Source organism: Camelus ferus, chromosome 32, assembly GCF_009834535.1.
Source record: "Camelus ferus isolate YT-003-E chromosome 32, BCGSAC_Cfer_1.0, whole genome shotgun sequence".
Lineage (NCBI taxonomy): Eukaryota > Metazoa > Chordata > Mammalia > Artiodactyla > Camelidae > Camelus > Camelus ferus.
This window is the reverse complement of record NC_045727.1, coordinates 12,373,289-12,392,653: the sequence shown is the minus strand read 5'-3', so window position 1 is coordinate 12,392,653 and position 19,365 is coordinate 12,373,289. Positions and strand designations below refer to the sequence as shown.

The window sequence follows — 19,365 nt, the reverse complement described above, 5'->3', positions numbered from 1 at the left end:
TATGTCCCTGAGGCCAAGGAGCCCAGTGGGCCGAGCACCTGACCACTGCAGCAAAGCAGCCCCTCTCAGCCTGGCTTCCCTCCCTGAGGTCAGCAAGCCCAGCAGCAGTCTGTACCCCATGTCCCCTGGATGTGAAGGAGCTGATGACCATAGCGGCCCCATGATTCCCAGGAGAGAGTCAATGGCACAGAGCAGTGGGGTCAGGGCCTCCCTTTGCTGGGACAGTGGATGTGAACACACCCCAATCTTCTGCTGCAGGACAATCCCTGACCAACAAAGACTAAAAGGGACTCAGAGACTCTTGATGTCACCTCCCCAAAGTCCAGGATCCAGTAAAATCGTCACCTGTCACACCAACAATGAGGAAAATAAATATCGATGCAAAACCAGAATATGTTGACATTAATACTGAGATGACTCAATGACATATTTGGGGGGAACAACATCAAACCCCCGGATGAGCAGCTACAGACACTAGGAACAAAAGGAGCAGGAGGTGAACTCAGGTAGAAATAGAAACGGAAGAATAAAGTAGATGGAATACAGACCTGAAATACAAGAGAGGGATATAAAAACGAAACCTCTCAGCAGAGGATGTAAGATATGTAATGCATATTTTTATTTAATTCGTGCATTTGATTATTGAGTGAATGATTATTACTAGGAAGGAAAAAAGGGCTGCCATCCCTTCTGCATCATTTCCACCACCATGAACATTCCCTCGAGCAACACCAGAGGGTGCTGTGAGTGCACTCAGAACCCACCAAGCCTGGACCTCACCCAGAAACTCCCACTGCTGGGGCCCTGCAACTGGGCTTACTGGCTGGAGCTGGACATGGGAGCAGGTGCTTCCTCTCAGGGGACAAATCCCGAGCCTTGACCTCTGCAGGCCTCGCCTGTGTGTGGAGCTGCCACCTGGGGGGAAGACCCAGCAGTGGATGGTGTGTGGGCTCCTGTCCCCATCTGGCCCCAACACCCTTCCCTAGGAGCAGAGGTGGAGGAGGGGGGATCCTGGGGACCAGCCCCGCCTCCTACCTCTCCTCTAAGCATCTGGGGCTTCTTCGCTGTCTTTTCTGCAAGCTCTCCCTGCTCCCATCCCCTCTGAATCATAACTTTCCTTCCAAACCCCGGGCTCCTCCTCTTCCTACAACCCTCCACCCTATGACCTCTCCGGTCATTCCTAAGGTCACTGTCAGAAGCTGGTGATGTGTTCGCAGATCTTCCAGGAACTGGACACTCCCTCCCTCTTCCTCCACCTGGAACCTCTCAGATCCGATCCTTCCAGAGAGGCCTCATGTTCCGGACACCCAGGTTTTACCACCACTCACCCGTCTGTGCTCCCCCCGGGTCTCCACATTTCCCAGGGGATCCAGTGATTCCCTCCAGAATCTAATGGATCCCCCCAGAAGCCCCCCACTCGTCCTCTCTGCCAATCAGATGAGGAGTCTCGTGGGAAGAGAACTCCAGCTTCCTAAGGATCTGGGAACGGTGATCCTAAGTGAACTGTCTCTGTCCTCAGTTCTTGTACCATTGAGTTTATGTGCACTGGCACAGGAGACAGTGGGGGCTCTCGGCTGGGACAGCAGACACCTGACCTGGGTCTCTGCTCAGGGGGTCCCTGGGCCCAGCACTGGGTCCTCTCGGGGACCCTGAGGAGCCTTGGGCCAGGCCAGAGTGGCCACCTTCGCAGGCCTGACACTGGGCAAGGGGAACACTCTGGGTCCCTGGATGGGCAGGGTTGGGCAGAGAACAGTAGCTAATTTGCATGAAGGGCCCTTGGTCCTGGGGTGAGAGGAGAAGAGAGCCTAACAGCAGCAGCCACAGCACACCTCACATGCATCTGCAACATGACCTGGACTCTGCTCTGCCTCCTCCCGCCCCTCCTCCAGTGCACAGGTTGGGACGCACTCAGCACCCTGACTCCCAGCTCCCGCCACCCTGCCCCACCCGCAGGGAACTAATGGGTGTGTTGTGTTTCCAGGCTCCCTCTCCCAGCCTGTGCTGACACAGTCGCCATCCGCATCTGCCTCCCTGGGAGCCTCGTCCAAGCTGACCTGCACCTGAGCAGTGGCTACAGTGGTTAATACGTGAACTAGTACCAGCAGGACCCAGGGAACAGCCCACGATTCGAGTTGGAAGTCGGCACCAGCGGTGTTGTTGAATCCAAGGGGGATGGGGTCTCTGATCGCTTCTCAGGCTTGGGCTGTGGCTGAGAGCACTACCTGACCATCCAGAATGTGCGGGAGGAGGACGAGGCTGATTACATCTGTGGGGCAGACCGTGGCAGCTACGTGTAACCCACAGTGACACCCCCAGAGTTGAAGTGACACAAAAATCCCACTGATGGCCCAGCCCCACCCCTCCTGCTGCCCGACCCACAGTTCAGGGGGTGCCTCTTGGCCTCTGTTGAGAGTTTTCACCTTCCTAGGGATTTTTATAACTCAGCCCCTGTCAGTGAGGACGGTCTGTCTCTGCACAACGTGCCTGGTCTCGGTCCACAGCGAATATTCTTCTGGGTTGGAAAACATAAGCCAATGTGAACTGAATTCCAGTGAAGGACATCCAGCCCTGAACTTCGAAGCTGCAAAACAGTGTCCCTGGCATCCTTCCTTCTTGCTGTCAGTACGACATTCAGGTCGCTGCCAACCAGGGACAGTAACATGCAGATGAATCCATGTGGTTGTGCTTTGATGGACTGCTTGTGTAGCAGCCAAGTGTGTTACAGCTCAGTTGAGAAAGCAAACTGGATTTGGGGAAGAGACCAAGCAGCACATGGAGGGATGGAGAACTCAGATTTATTATGCCAGCAGGCCCAGAGGAGTTAATACTCCAAACTCTGGACCCCGGTTGTGGGTTTACACAGGCTTATATAGGCTGCCATTCTACACTTTGCAACATCATATGCAAATAAGGTGTAATAAAAATTGACTAATTAGGAGAAATCTTTGTAGAAATAGACCAATCAGGAGGGATAGAAATGGGCCAATCAGGAATGGTAGAAAGGTACCAATCAGGAGGGAGCTCCATGCAAATGAAGTGCTACAGATTGACCAATCAGGAATTAGCTCAGGGAACCAATAGAATCTTAGGGGTAAGTTCCACTTCCTTAGAAGTAAGCCATTTCAGAGGCAAAAAGCTAGATAACGCCACTGGGCCACGGACCAGGATGGTGCTGGCAGGAGAGTAACAGCTGTGCCTGAGGGTCCTGCTTGTCTTTTTCATGGGTCTTCCCACCTCACCTGAGTGCACATGAGTTTTGGAACGTGGAGTATGGGCGTATCCTAAACAGTGTCCCAGGGATGCTGAAGCTGGTGTGTGTGTTACTGTCATGTGTGAGGGGGTAGGAGGAGGGGTGAGAGGAGGGGAGATTGGAGGAGGGAAGTCATCCTGATGAGGGCTGATGGGGGATGAAGGTGCAGGAAGCCCCCTAGTCTATTACCATGGATTTCTGTAACATCAATGATTTCAACGAAGACAGACATGTGAAAAGAAAGGCTCTACCCCTGTGTGTTGTGGTGCGTGTCTGCCCTTGGTTAACAAATCCCCAAAGCTGCAAAAATGTGTGTTTCCACCCTGATCTCAAGTTCAAGCTTATCTTCTCCCAGCTGACAGAGGTGGGTGCTGTGATGTTGGGAAGGGACAGAAGCTCAGTTGACTCTGACAGAGGAGGGAGGGAGGGGGCCCAGAGCGAGGGGAGGGGCTGCGTGTGGGTGCAGAGGGGGCGCGATTAGACCAGGAAGTCACCTTGTGGGGCTGAGGGGTTGGGATTTCATGCAAACAGCAGTGAGGACTCATTGAGGGGTTGAAGGCAGGGTTGACTTGAGCTGAAGGAGGATTTTCCTCTGTTGTCTTGAGGAGAAGCGGGTGGTCCTGGTCACAGGACAATTGCTGAGTGAGACATCTCTGAGTCTAGATGATCATGGAGCATTTGTCTTGAGTCGTCCCAGGAAGGTTGTCAATTTGTCCTGCTGTAAATGGGGTCCTGATATGGGGAGGGGTTACGTGGAATGGGACCCTTTGCCCAGGGACAGTCTTGTGTTCCTAGACCTCTGCTTCCTTGTGAACCTGCCATGGCAGTAATGGAAGGAAGGAAAGCAGGCAAATAGATGAAAAGGAGGAATCAGTTTACTTTGAGGAGGAGAGATTGGACTGAAAATTAATGAGAATGAATACACACATTTTCAAGGTCACAATTAATAAAAAATAGTATAGAATTTTTTTAGTTATGTAAATTTGAAAGTGGTTCAAAATGTATATCATTCTGGTGTTGTATATAAAAAAAGTAACTGAGCTTAGACCTTATAAATCCAAACCCCTACTAAATCCATGGAGTTCTTAACAAATAAACTTGATCAGAGCCCAGGGCAGGTTAGGGAACAGGTCATGAGGATTCCTTGGGCCAGAACTGGAGGAAGACCCTCTACCAAGGGGTGAGAGTTCCATTTACAATAATGTTCTTTTTTATGTCAACCTCTTGCTGACAGAATTGACAAAACTAGACTGAAAATCTATTTACTCTCTGACAGAGTCACAAGAAAATCAGTTCTGCCAGAATAACACTCAAGGGCAAGAGGGAACCCACAGAATAATCCAGAACACAGGACATTTTCCCCCTGATGATGTGATAGTCTCGTGGTTGAGACCTCACTAAAAGCCCAAAACTGCACAGTAGGGACTGGATGAGCAAAACAGGGGATCTAATAACAACAAGCAAGTAAACCCACCTGCAAGTGTCACCTGCCAAGACTGACCGGGTGTGGACCAGAGGGGTCCTGTGTGGAACGTCACACTTTGAACCTGGTTCAAGGTGATTATCCACTGGTCACAAACCCAGACAGAGGTAAACTCAACTGTCAGGTGATCCTGAAATATCTGGTTCATCCACATTCCATTTAACTATGGAACATCATGAATGCCCCGGGAACATTAACATTTTAGCTACAAATAAATATAGCGGACAGACTTATTGTAGCGCCCTGGGTGGTGACACCAGGAAGTACCAACTGCAAGTGTCAGAAAGCCCTTCCAGGAGGCTGGCCGTGACCCAGGGAGGATGTGGCTCTGTGCCCAGCAGGGGTCGCTGTGGGACTGGTCCTGAGAGCTCAGGGTTCTGGGCCAGGCAGGCTGGGAAGACACATCACAGGCTCTTGCCCACTTGGGCAGCCAAGTCCTCACTCCATGTCCCACACCTGGGCCCCCAGGAGACCCGCGGGCTCTCAGCTTTGAGGGACAGACTGGCCTCATGCTTCCTCCTCCTGTGTCCCGGAGTCGCTTCCCAGATCTGATGTCCACGCAAAGACAGATGGACAATCATAAAACAAACTGAATTTCCCTGAGGGTCATGACCTACAGTCACCTCTGGACAGAGGATAAGAGACCCCTGGGGAGGCATGGTCTCCACACAAACAACAGGGCCTCCCAAGCAGTGCTCTGAGGGTCCCCACTACCCATGTCCTGGGCTCATCTCATCACATCCTCAGTCCCTGAATCAAGAGGGTCCTGTATGGGAAGTGACAGGACATAGGGTTTGGAGGCATCTGCAGTGTCTCATGGTCTGTCCTCTGGGTATGGGGTCGGGGCGGCCCATTTCTCTGCAACTGCTCCCTTCCTCCCAGGGCCCTGGTTACCTATGGAACTATCTGCCCTGTGCAGTGTCCCATGAAGTTCTGGTGTGAGGGGAGCTGTGACCACCACTGGCCTGGGTGATGCCCTCTGCTCAGGGCTCCTAACTGGGAACCCCTGCCCGTGGGCCACACACAGCCCTGCCCCTGCCCTCTCAGGCAGAGGGACCTGACACCAGGACCAAGGAGGGATCAGAGAGCTGGGGGGCATTTGCATGACTGGCACCTCCCTCTCTCAGAGTTTGAAGAAGGGGAGAGAACTAGAGTTGCTCTGCTCAGCTGCAAGGCCACAGAAGACAGGAACCGGTGACCATCCCCACCATGGCCTGGTCCCCTCTCCTCCTCACCCTGCTGGCTCACTGCACAGGTGACTGGATGAGGGACAGGGGAAGGGGGCCTGGCAGGACACCTGGGCCTCACGTCCTCCTCTTGTGTCTGGGCCCCAGAACCAGCATCTCTGTCTCTCCCACTTGCAGGGTCCTGGGCCCCGTCTGTGCTGACTCAGCCACCCTCCGTGTCTGGATCCCCGGGCCAGAGGGCCACCATCTCCTGCACTGGAAGCAGCAGCAACATCGGGCGTGGTAATTATGTGGAGTGGTACCAACAGCTTCCAGGAAAGGCCCCCAAACTCCTGATCTATGATGTTAACAATCGAGCCTCGGGGGTCCCCAACCGATTCTCTGGCTCCAAGTCTGGAAACTCGGTCTCCCTGACCATCACTGGGCTCCAGGCTGAGGACAAGGCTGATTACTACTGTGAAGACTGGGGCAACAGCCTCAATGGTTACACTGTGCTCCAGGGCTAAGGGGAAGTGAGACAAAAACCAGCTGTCCCCCGAGCCATGTGGCTCCCTGGGCAGAACCATCCTTCCCAAGCCAGCTTCTTCTTTAATTTGTTTGGCTGAAAACCTGGTCTGAGACCTACACCAGCAACTGAGACTAGAAAATGTGTCTGCATCTGAAAACCTGTCCTCAAACCTGTCCTTGGTGGCAACATTTTATCTGATTATCAGAAATTGAGCAGAACTTCCTGGATGCCGGGGGAAGTTGTCCTGGGGACAGAATCCCTGATGGGTCAGGGCAGCCCCAGGGACAGAGAGTCCAGCTATGTCTGAGTCAGGACACATCAGAGTGCCCTGTGTGTGTGTGGGACCAACAGCTCCCAGGATGGGGCACCAAACCGCTCATCTCTGATGCTAGTAGTGGACCCTCCCTCAGTTTCCTGGTGTTCAGGCTCCTTGGCCGTCACTGGACTGAGATGAGAACAGGCTGCTCCTCCAGTCCTTTCCTATGAAAGCGTCTCAGGATCACCTGGCATCTGGGCTGCAGGAACTGAGAACAGAGTCGCTTTCTCAACTGTGAGCGGGGAATACAGCACCGCCTCCCGCTCAGGCTCTGGCTGGATCTTCTGCTGTTGCTGCTGCCCTGGGTACCGGGCACCTGGGGGCCCTGCTAGGAGTGGAGGTGCCCCTCTCCTCTTTCCCCCAAGTCCCTGGAGGAACACATTACTAGGACAGGGTCTCAAAAGGAACAGGAATTCCATCTCCCATCGCTGGGGACGCAGCGTCTCTTTCACTGAAGATCTGGGGCTGAGCTGGGGGGTCCAGCTGAGGTCCTGAATGTGAACTCTGACCCTTCAATCCTGATCTCCATCACTGGGGTCACCTACCAATTTCCAGGGCTTTCCAGAGCTATGAATCCCTCTCACTAAACCTCAGTGTGAACATCTGTGTGTTTTGCTCACTGGGGAGATTTCTTCGGTCCCAGCTGCACCAGCTCTGGAGTATCTAAGGCTGCAGTGGACATTTGGGGCTTCTGGAGCAACTACGTCTCTATTCCCCACGAAGCAAAGATCCAAGCGTTGAATTTTCCTGTTTAATTTCTCTAATGCTTGCAGAATGATGTTGACTAATAATGGATCTGAAAGTCACATCTTGTGCTCCTCGTGTGTGGCATTTGCACACATTATTGTCACCAGTCACCAATCAGAGACAGTTCGTGCTGTTACAATAATGTTTCACACGGCACTAAGTATGTCCTTGATACATTAGTGAAGTTGTCCCCAAACTGAAATAAAAAAGTGTTTTATGCCTGTCCTTTCCCCGGTAAGCTGTGGAGACAGTGCTGGTGCATTTCAGTTGCTGACACTGTCCCCCTGTGCAGAATCCACCCTTCCTGTGCCCCATCTAACTGTGCCTGGGCTGCACACCTTCCCTCCTTGCCCACACCCCACCCCATCATGGGTTTCCTGCTGGACCAACAGGAAAGCATCGCTTATCAACATCTCTAAATAGGCCTACCTAGTACCTCCTGCAGGTGTCGTAACAGCTGCACAAAGCAGGTGGTTTTTTAAATACTAAACATGAAGGAGCCGAGAGGATAGTTCAAGAAAACAATTCCTTTTATGATAGACTCAAAAAGAATAAAATAGATTGGCACAGGATTATCCAAGCAGGAGAAAGGCTATAAACTGAAACCTGCAAACATTGTTCATAAAAATGACAGGAGGTACCAGGAACTGCGAGCACAAGTGTGTTCACGGGCTGGGTGACCTCGTCTGGTGAAGGCATCGGTCACCCCGACCCAGCTGGCCTGCACGTCCAGCTCAATCTGATCACGGGCTCCCACCTCCCAGTTTCATCCCCAAATGCCCACAGCTCCCCTCCCTCTGGTTCTTTAGTTGGGAAGATGTTGGATAAACATGCGTTCTTTGGGCTTAGATTTCAGATCCCCAACCCCCGTGAACGTCCAGGCTCTACGTCTAGAACAGCGCCCAGTGCTGGTGCAGGCACGGGTCAGCGGGTGTCAGCACAGGGGCGTGGACAGAACCCAAATGGGGAAGAGGGTTCCACCTTCGCCCTCTTCATACCCATCCTCACTGACTAAGATAACAGACTGAAAAGATACTAAGTATATCAGAGAGTCCAAGGCATTGCCCAGCTAACGTTCCAGAAACACTAGGCCCTGGAGAAGTAAGCGGAGCAGACTCAGTTTCTCTGACAGTTTCTACTCCACGGCAAAGACAGAGACAAAGAGCCTGTGCAGGGTGGGCTGAGGGGACCCGGCAGTGGAGTCTAAAGCAATCAGCACCACAAGTGTGAGAACCACGTAGAATTAGGGTGAGGCTTTGCCACTTTATACTCTCAGAACCTGACACCTTTTACATGTGTCAAGATGAAGGCAGACTGGTGATGACCCCAGATACCAGCAGGAAGGGACCTCCCCTGAAATATCTGACAGCAATCACTGGGCAATACGCTGTGTATTGAAGTGTCTGCAGTTCATCGGTGACCTGAAAACAACTCCTCACCCCAAATACCATGCAGGGCGAGCCGCATCCTCGTGCCCTGATCAGTGATGGGAGATGATCCCGGTGCCCCAGTCAGGACCCCTGACAGGATGGCTGGGCACAGTCGGGGCTGGGAGATGGGGTGTCTGAGCCCAGCAGGGATGCTGGAGGATGATTTGTGGGCACTGGGTTCTGGGCCAGAACAACTGGCAGATACTCCAGTGGTCTTGCTAACCCCCTGAGGCAGTGTCCTCACTGAGGGTGATCTTCTGCACCCGGGCTCCTGAGGCATGTGTGTTCCCAGCTCTGACAACACACTCGCCTCAGGGAGTCATTGCTCAGGTCTTGTCCAGGCAGGATAGACAGTCTCACGCCAGGAACAAATCTGCAAATAAAAATCAACAGTGATGTTGCTCCCGGGAAATGGTAAAGGGAAAGCTGGGGAGGGAATGGTCGGAATTGTAACAATTGGACTCAGCAAGATGAGCTATGGGATGACCCTGTCAGGGTCCTGATATCTGTCCCACCCCCTCACTCACTGGACTGGACTTTCCTTTAGGGCAGAAGAGGAAGATGGGAAGGGGGTGCCTCTGCCCTGCTCTTTTCTTATGCTCTGTGCATGGAGTGGTCGGTCACCCCACTTTCTACCCCTTGTAATCCCCACTTCTCCTCCACGGTGTGAGTCAGACTTTATATTAATAACTGCTTGTCATGGGGGCTCCCATTCTTTCTGCGACCTTCTCTCCCTGATTACAGGGTCCTGGATCAGACTGCACTACACCTGCCACCATGTCCCGAGTCTGCATCTCTCTTTGTGTGTGTGTGTGGTTGGGGGGTTCTGTGTGTGCATCTGAGAAATGAGTGAGCAGACATTTCTCTAGCACTAAATCCAAGTTGGAAGGCATCAGGATAGCACCCCACCAAACACAAAGAGCTCTTACTAAGACTTAAAGTAGAAGGCACAGAGTCCAATCTAATTTACTTGTTCTAGAAAACACAGGAAAATCTGCCCAACAGGAGCTACATCAAATTTCAAAATTTTAGCTCAAGATTATTTTTGCAAAGAGACAGATAATTTCCTCAAATTCTGAGTAGAATCTAGCTGATATCAACAAAGATTCATTGGAACCATAGAGACGATTTGGTCTGAGGCTAGGGTCTCTGGGGAGTCCCTGAGAGGGGGAGAACATGCACTGTGGATGGAGAGCAGATGTGAAGAGATTAAACCACAGGTCAGATGCCACTTTGAGGAAGAGAGACGCAGAGTTTTCAGCGCTGATCCCTGACCCACTGCAGGAGAAGAAGATGCTGTCACTGGACATCACGCCGGGGAGATCACTGGTGCTCTAGGTGGCGGGGGCAGAGGCATCAGGCTGGTCTGTCACATCCAAGGAGCCCAGCCCAGAGAAAGCTTTTACCCGTCTGGCAGCATCACCCAGAGCCACCAGGGGGAGCTGTTCTCTGCGCCTCTCTCACTGTGCTGGGCTCCTGGCCCCGGGGTGCTCTGCCATATACAATCTGCAAAACCTCATGTCAACACTGGCTCCTCATTGCAACCCAGACCTTCCCCCAAGGAAAGCACTGAGTTCTACTCTGGTGCCTTGAGGAAACTCCCGACAACTTAGAAAGTTTGCTCAGGGCTCCCTCCAGAAGTCAGGGGTCCCTGCTGAAAACTGTAGTGAATTCCAGCTTTGTTTTATTAGAATGTGCAAGCTGTCATAATTTCATGCTGACATTGTCACCTTTTCACCTGAAACCTGCAGTTAAACTGAAGAGACTCCATATACTAGATAATACTTCAAAAAATGGAGGTCGTCAGCTGGCACTGCAGCTCTATGTGTCCGTTCTCCAGCCCTGGTCCCCCAACTCCTGCTCCTGGGAACAGGTTGGGAACTGAGTCAGGGGAGATCCCTGTCCCCACTCACCCCAGACACAGGCTCTGTGACTTCCCAGTGGACTAACTGCTGGAGGAGGAGGGACAGATCATCTCCTCCGAAGAAGACAAGCAGGGATTTCACAGAGGAAGGGAGACCTGTTCCAAGATGGGGGTAGCTGTGGTGGGGACTAGACTTCTAGGCCCAAGAAAAGAGGACCCCTTCATCTCCTCCTTCAGCCCTCATGCTCTGCAGGGAAGAGATTTAGGACTGAGGTCACAGGGGCAGGGGAGTACAATTGGTGACAGGAATCACTCCCACCACTCAGTACCTCATCACCCAGCCTTATGTGTCAGGGTGATGTCCCTACATCTGCTCCCTCCAGTCCTCCCTCAGGGGACATGAGGTGACACTGGGCAGGGAGAGGGAGGAAGCTGATTTGCATGAAGCCCCTTCTCCTCCCAGTGGGTCCAGGAGGCAAGAAAAGGCCCGAGGACCCCACAGTGCAGCCCAGGACGTGGAGGAGCCACATCCCGGGAGCATTTCTATCATTGTCTGGATGGTGCTTCTGCTCATGCTCCTCGCTCATGGCTCAGGTCAGGGGCTAGGACGCTGCATCCTTGGGGGACATCTACAGCCTGATGTCTGGGTGACCCTGGTCTCCATAACCACTCCTGTCTCTCTCCTGTCGCTTTTAGGGGTGGATTCTCAGACTGTGGTGATTCAGAATTCATCTCTGACATTGTCTCCAGGAGAGACGGTGACACTAACCTGTGGCCCCAGCTCTGGGTCTGTCACTACCAGTAACTACCCCAGCTGGTACCAGCAGACACCAGGCCAGGCTCCCCAAGTCTTACCTATAGCAGAAGCAGCCGAGGGTCCCCAGTCTGGGGTCCCCAGTCGCTTGTCTGGATCCATCTCTGGGATCAAAGCCACCCTCACCAACACTGAGGCCTTGCCCAAGGACAAGGCCGACTATTACTGTGCTCTGTACCCTGGTAGTTACACTACGACAGTAATTTAACCTCACAGCAAGTGCTACGAAAGCTTCCCCCTGAGCTCAGCAGGCTCAGACCTAGTGGCAGGAGAGTAAGAGAGAGGGTGAAATGTCAGCCCCACAGGGGGAGGGGGCACCATGGACCCATCTCGTGCCCAAGGGTTCCAGGCTGCATGCCTCCTCCAGCCTCCCCCAGTGTGTGTCCATTGCTCCTAGGGTTCCCCCTTTCCCACAAATATGGTGGTGACGTGGTCTCAGCTCCAAATTCTATCCTGCAGCTGTGTGACTCAGGAATCAAGCACCATCAAGACGACCTTGCCTGTTGACCTTGCTGATCTCAGGCTGGACAATTAAACTCCCTGCACTGTGCCCTCAGCAGGGCTCCCAGCAGCTCTCGGCTGTGACCTGGACTTCCATTCCCATGGATAGAAGCGGGCTAGGCCTTGTCACCCCTGGGGGAGGGTCTGGGGTTCCAGGATCAGGAACCTCCATCCCATCAGAACAATCAGCCTGAGCCAGGCGGGCCGTCGGTGTGGTCAGCTGTCCAGTTCTCCACCCAGGAATCTGGTAGCCCAGGAGGAGCTGGGCTTCCTCCCCATTCCTCAGTGAGAGACAGAATGAGGAAGACAAGGCAGTCTAGTCTGCACTCCTGTCCCCCTGCTGAGGATTGTGGGGCCCGTGAGGACTGAGCCCTGACCCTACCTGGGTAACAGGACTGAACCCGGGGTGGGGCAGGGATGGACACTGCGGTGCCCCTAGTTCTTTGGTGTCCCTGAGACCACAGAGCCCAGTGGGCCAGGTATCCACCCATGGCAGCAAAGGAGACCCTCTCAGCCCGGCTTCCCCGCCTTGGGTCAGCAGGCGCAGTAGGGGGCTCTACCCCACGCCCCCTGGATGCGAAGGAGCTGGTGACCACAGCTGCCCCAGGGTCACCAGGAGAGAGTCAGCAGCACAGAGCAGTGGGGTCAGGGCCTCCCTTTGCTGGGACAGTGGATGTGAACACACCCCAACCTTCTGCTGCAGGACAATCCCTGACCAACAAAGACTAAAAGGGACTCAGGGACTCTTGATGTCACCTCCCCAAAGTCCAGGATCCAGTTGTCAAATCAGCAAGTGGGAAAATAAATTTCGATGTGAAAACAGAATCCAGTGGTGCTAAACTGAGATGACTCAATGGTGACATATGTTTAGGGGACATCAGACCCCTGGATGAGCAGGTACAGACACTGGGAACAAACGGAGCAGGAGGTGAACGGAGGTAGACATAGAACCAGGAGAATAAAGTGGATGGAAACAGAGACCTGAAATACAACAGAGGAAAACAAATAAGAAATCTCTCTGCAGGGGCTCAAAGACATGTAATGTGCATTATTATTTTATTTCCTTATTTGATTATTGAGTGGTTGATTCTTCCTTGAAAGGAAAAAAGGGCTGCCATCACTACTGCATCATTCCCAACACCATGAATATTCAGAGAGCGTCACCAGAGGGCGCTGTGGGTCCGATCAAAATCCCTCAAGCTTGAACCCCACTAAAGCTCCCACTGCTGGAGTCCTGCACCCGGGCTCACTGGCTGGAGCTGGACATGGGAGCAGGTGCTTCCTCTCAGTGGACAAAGTCTGAGCCCCGACCTCTGCAGGCCCCGCCTGTGCATGAGCTGCCACCTGGGGGGGGATCCAGCATTGGATGGTGTGTGGGCTCCTGTCCCCATATGGCCCCAACCCCCTTCCCCAGGAGCAGAGGAGGAGGAGGAGGGACCCCAGGGACTAGCCCCACCCCCTCCCACTCCTCTCAGCCATTCTGGCTTCTCCTCTGTCTTTTCAACGAGCTTCCCACCTTCCCTCCACTCTGATTCTCGACTTTCCTCCCAAACCCCGGGCACCCCTTCTACCTACAACCCTCCACCTAATGACCTCTCCAGGCATTCCCAAGGACACTATCAGAAGCTGGTGACTTTCTCCAGATCTTCGAGGAAACAGACACTCAATCCCTCTTCCTCCACCTGGAACCTCTCAGATCCCTTCCTTCCCGAGAGGCCTCATGCCTCCAGACACTCAGGTTTTATCCCCGCTCACCCTTCCACTACCCTAGGTCCCCCCATTTCCCAGGGGATCCAGTGAGTCCCTCTAGAAGCTAATGGATCTCCCCAGACACCCTCCACTCATACTCTCGGCCCATCAGATCTGGAGTCTTGTGAGAAGGGAACCCCGTTCTCCTAAGGATCTGGGAAGGGAGGTCCCAGCTGAACTGACTCTGTCCTCAGATCTTGTACCACTGATTTTATGTGCAGTGAGCACAGGAGACGCTGAGGGCTCTTGACTTTGACAACAGACACCTGTCCCGGGTCTCTAATCAGGGGTCCCTGGGCACCTAATGGTGTCCTCTTGGGAACCCTGGAGAGCCTCAGGCCAGCTAGCTGGGCCACCCTAACAAGACGTGACTCTGGACGTGGGGTCACTCAGTTCCCCGGGACGGGCTGGGTTGGGCCCAGGACAGGAGCTAATTTGCATGAAGGGCCCTTGGTCCTGGGGTAAGGGTATAAGAGAGCTGGGCAGCGGCGTCCTCAGCAGATCTCGGGGGCATCTGCACCACAGCATGGACTCTGCTCCCCCTCCTCCCCCTCCTCCCCCTCCTCCTCTATTGCACAGGTCAGGACGCCCTCAGCACCCTGACTCCTAGCTCCCCACACCCCTGCCACACCCACAGGGAACGTCTCTCCTTGTCCTTCCTCGGGACATAACAAGTGTCTGTGTTTCCAGGCTCCCTCTCCCAGCCTGTGCTGATGCAGCCGCCCTTGCATCTGCCTCCCTGGGAGCCTCAGCCAAGCTGAACTGTACCCTGAGCAGTGGCTACAGTGGCTACAGTGTGGACTGGTACCAGCAGGTCCCAGGGAAGTGCCCACGGTTCCTGATGCGAGTCAGCATCAGTGGTGTTGGATCCAAGGTGGATGGGGTCTCTGATCACTTCTCAGGCTCAGGTTCTGGTTTGGAGCACTACCTGACCATCCAGAACTTTCGGGAGGAGGATGAGGCTGAATACATCTGAATACATGGGGCAGATCATGGCATGGGAGCAGCTTCATGCAACCCACAGCAACAAGGGCAGAGGAGAAGTGATACAAAATCCCCGCTGACAGCCCAGCCCCACCCGTCCCATCACCCGACCCACAGTTCAGGGTGGGCGCCTGCTGATCTCCTCTGAGAGTTTCCACCTTTCCAGGGATTTTCATAACTCAGCCCCTGTCAGTGAGGACGGTTTGTTCCTGCACAACCTGCCTGGTCTCAGTCCACAGCGAATGTTCCCCTGGGTTGGAAATCATAAACCAATCCGGGCTGAATTCCAGTGAAATACATCCAGCCCTGAAATTCAAAGCTGCAAAACAGCATCCTTGCCATCCTTCCCTTTGGCAATCAATTCTTTGCCAACCGGGGAAAGTAACACACAGATGAATCCACGTGACTGTGGTTGGATCCACTGCTTGAATGCACAGGAGTTTGGAACATGGAGCAAGGGCGAGTCCTAAAGAGGGTCCCGGGGATGTTGGTGCTGAGCTGTGTGCTAACGTCATGGGTGAGGGGGTAGGAGGAGGGTGAGAGGAGGGGAGATTGAAGGAGGGGAGTCATCCTGATGCGGGCTGACGGGGGATGAAGGTGCGGGAGGCCTCACAGTCTACTACCACGGACTTCTCTTACGTCAACAGTTTCAATGAAGACAGACGTGTGAACAAGAAAACCACCACCCCTGTGTGATGTGATGCGTGTCTGCCCCGGGTTAACCGATCACCAAAGTTGCCTAAATGTGTGTTTCCACCTTGATATCAAGTTGAAGCCCATCTCCTCCCAGCAGACAGAGGGGGCTGCTGTGAAGTTGGGAAGGAAGAGGAGTTCAAGTGTCACTGACAGAGGAGGGAAGGAGGGGGCCCAGAGTGAGGGGAGGGGCTGTGGGTGGATGTGGAGGGGGCGGGGCCAGATCAGGAAGGAACCTTGTGGGGCTGAAGAGTTGGGATTTCATGCAAACGAAAGTGAGGACTCATTGAAGGGTTTAAGGCAGAGTTGACTTCACCTGAAGGAGGATTTTCCTCTGTTGTCTTGAGGAGAAGCAGGTGGTCCTCGTCAAAGGACACTTACTGAGACACCTGTGAGTCCAGATGAGAATGGAGCATTTGCACAATCTCAGCAAATTTGGACACAGGATATGGTGAGGACGTGATTGTTTCTGCATTTGACAGGCACACACCACCTCTCTACTGAACTAAAACAATGAGCAAGAGAACCCAGGTGTGGGCATTTTTGTTTATAATACAGACAAATTGTAGGAACACTAAGACAGGGTCCTCACAAGAAATATGTGACATCACTGTGAAAAAACTCCATCTTAGGAACACAATCCTCACACATGACAAATATATCAGAAGTAGCTCTGATATATTAATACAGTGGAATAATACTCAGCCATAAAAAAGTATAAAGTAATGCCATTTGCAGCAACTTGGATGGACCTGAAAATCATCATTCTAACTGAAGCAAGCCTGAAAGAGAAAGATACCATATCACTCATATGTGGAATCTAAAGAAAGAAAAAAAGACAATAATGAATTTAATTAGAAAACAGAAACAGACTCACAGACAGAGAAAACAAACTTATGGTTTCCAGGGGGAAACAGGGTAGGAAGGAAAAAATTGGGAATTTGAGATTTGCAAATATTAACTACTGTCTATAAAATAGATAAGCAAGTTTTTTTTGTGTAGAGCACAGGTAACTAGATTCAATATCTTGTAACCTGTAGTGAAAAAGAATATGAAAACAAATACATGTATGTGTGTATGACTGAATCATTATGCTGTATACCAGAACTGACACATTGTAAACTGAATATTTCTCAATAAAAAGGAAAGAAATATATGACATGTGCACTACTAAATGATATGCTTGCCGAACTATATCATTTCCACTAATCACGCCAAACTCCATCAAAATTCTGAAAGCATTGCATGAGTTTTGAAATGGCTGCTGTTTCAAGGTTTCAAATATGACCTTTTTCTTCTTCATGGAAAATCCAAATCCAAACCTTTCCCTGCAATAGCCCTACACGTCCTTCAAACCAACTCACCGTCCCCTTGTCACTGGTGGACACGTGGGTCAGTTAGCTTTTGTAGACTGTACTCTAGGAAGGGGCTGTAAATTTTAATGGTTCCATATGCACAGCTTTGCAGCTTCCATGGACCAGGACTCCATCTGGAAATGAAAAAATTTTATAGGATGTGACTCAGCATAAGAGAACCACAGAATCTGGGAAGCCGATTGTGGACCTGTGAATGGAGACAAGGACCAGATGAGCTGCCCAACAAGCTGGGCCCTCAGGTCTCTGATCCTTGGTGAGGTTGTGCCCCGTGACCAGCGGGGAACGCTGAGGGCCTGCCCAGTGGTCCCGGCACAGCTGCTCGGGGAGGAGCACTCACTCTCAGGAGCTGGGTGGGGGGCGAAGCCTGTGCTCCTGATGGGGACTCAGCAGTGTGACCCCCCTCCAGCTGGTAGAGTGCTCTGAGCAGGGACCCCTGTGGTCTCAGCTGGTGCCTCCTCCCAGAGTCTCCCAAGGGGGGAGGCCACCTTCCATCCACCTGAGTCTGGGCTGTGAGCTGAGCTCAAGCACCAGGGCTCAGGGAGGGGCTGAGCGGTCTGTGGGGGGAAACCCATTTGCATGGGCCGCCCCTCCTCTGACAGAGGCTGGCAATAACAGGAGGCCCGGGGTAGCCCAGCCCCAGCGAGGGGACCAGGGGACTGTGAGCATCATGGCCTGGACTCCTCTCCTGCTCCTGCTCCTGCTCCTCTCTCACTGAACAGGTAGGGACGGGCCTCAGGGACCACATCTCAGGTCCCTGCCTACAGCAGCCCCTGTGGCTCAAACTCTGGGAACGCTTTCTGAAGGTCTCGCCCCATCTGCCCCTTGTGCCTGTGTTTGCAGGGTCCCTCTCCCAGCATGTGCTGACTCAGCTGCCCTCCCTCTCTGAGTCTCCCGAAGCATCAGCTAGACTCACCTGCACCCTTAGCAGTGGGAACAGTGTTGGCAGCTCTGCTATAAGCTGGTACCGGCAGAAGGCAGGGAGCCCTCCCTGGTATCTCCTGTACTACCACAGAGACTCCAGTAAGCACCAGGGTTCCGGGGTCCCAAGCCGCTTCTCTGGGTCCAAAGATGCCTTGACCAATGCAGGGCTTCTGCTCATCTCTGGGCTGCAGCCCGAGGACGAGGCTCACTATTACTGTGTTGCCTGGGACGGCAACAGTAATGCTCACACGGTGCTGCAGACCAGGGAGGAAATGAGACAAAATCCCCCCTGCCCTCTTGGACTGGTCCCCTCCCTGCTGTCGATGGCTCAGATGAAGTCACGCTCAGCGGGTGACCTCCATTCTCAGATGTTAGACAAGCGCCGGCTTTCCCTTGATGACTTGACAGTATTGCATTTTTCTTCAGTTTAACTTTTACCTAGTGTATTCTTTCCCAAGTCAGGTGATCTTGGGAAACATTGCTTGTTCAAAAGCAAAATTATCTTTGTGGAGACACTGGAAGAGGAAAAAGCAGTGAGTCCAGGCCAGGCCCCGCTTGGGGTGGAGGAGTCATTAAACGAGACTTCCTGTCTGAGTGTTTCAACTGGAATTTTGTGATACAAAAGGCAACCTGTAGAAGTTAATCGTATCCTCTAGAATAGTCCTGAAACTTCAATTTCTAAACTGAAAAGAATAAAACCTATAGTATCATCAATATGAAACGCATGAGGGTAAATCTGAGGAAAATCCAACGTCCTATGCACTGAAAATGACAATACATTGCAGGAGATTTTTTAAAAAGAGTGAATAGATACTCCTACTTTGCAGGTCAAAACACTCAGCGTCACTGAGGTAACAATTATTCTCAAATTGATCAAACTTCTCACTGCAAGCACGGTCTTCACTTGCAATGGAACGTGAGGTAGGAGGTCCACACAAGGAAATGGAAACTGTAGGAAAAGACACAGAGGAACAAACAAGCTGGATAATCCTTCCCCTGTGACATGTGACCTGACGTGTGTGACGAAGGGGAGGTGTAGGACATCACCTTTGAAGTCCAGGAACCCATGTTTCATTCCTGGAATTCAAGGTGAGGCAGAGAGAAGAATTTTAATCCTGGAGGAGGCACAGAGCAGGTGTGGAGGATGGTGGGCAGAGGCTGGGGGCAGCAGGCCTGGGCAGGTGGCTGCTGGGCATTGACTGCGTGTTCCCTGTTGTGTGCACCTGGGGCGACGGGATTCTGAACATCATCTCGTCGCCAGGAACACCTGTGTGACCTGCAACCGGTTGATGAGAATTCTGACCCAGACGATCTAGACAGGAGAGGTGCCTGTGTGGCTTCAGGGTTCCTGGTGGTGTTTCCAAGGCTTAGAAATGGAACCTACATCATGAATCCTAAAGAGAAAATTCAAAGACACTAACCTCTAAAACTATACATGTTCTCAAGAGCTATTGGCCTTGAATCATCCCAGGAAGAATGTGAGTCCGTCCTGCAACAAACGTGGAGTGGGACCCTATGCCCGGGGACAGTCTTGTGTTCCAA

At 52.6% G+C, this 19,365-nt stretch overlaps 1 protein-coding gene and 3 gene segments (V, D, J or C); all 4 read left to right on the top strand.

The window, feature by feature from the left end:
* The window catches only part of LOC102523413, a 442,357-nt gene that overhangs the window by 75,477 nt on the left and 347,515 nt on the right, over positions 1 to 19,365 (top strand).
* LOC102521144 overlaps positions 1 to 19,365 on the top strand; it is a 383,406-nt gene that overhangs the window by 23,578 nt on the left and 340,463 nt on the right.
* The window catches only part of LOC102511799 (immunoglobulin lambda-1 light chain-like), a 401,923-nt gene that overhangs the window by 53,256 nt on the left and 329,302 nt on the right, over positions 1 to 19,365 (top strand). The window lies entirely within an intron of this gene.
* LOC116660950 lies at positions 5,901 to 6,426 on the top strand. The segment is given in 2 exon segments: positions 5,901 to 5,988; positions 6,098 to 6,426. Coding segments are annotated over 2 exon segments (375 nt in total).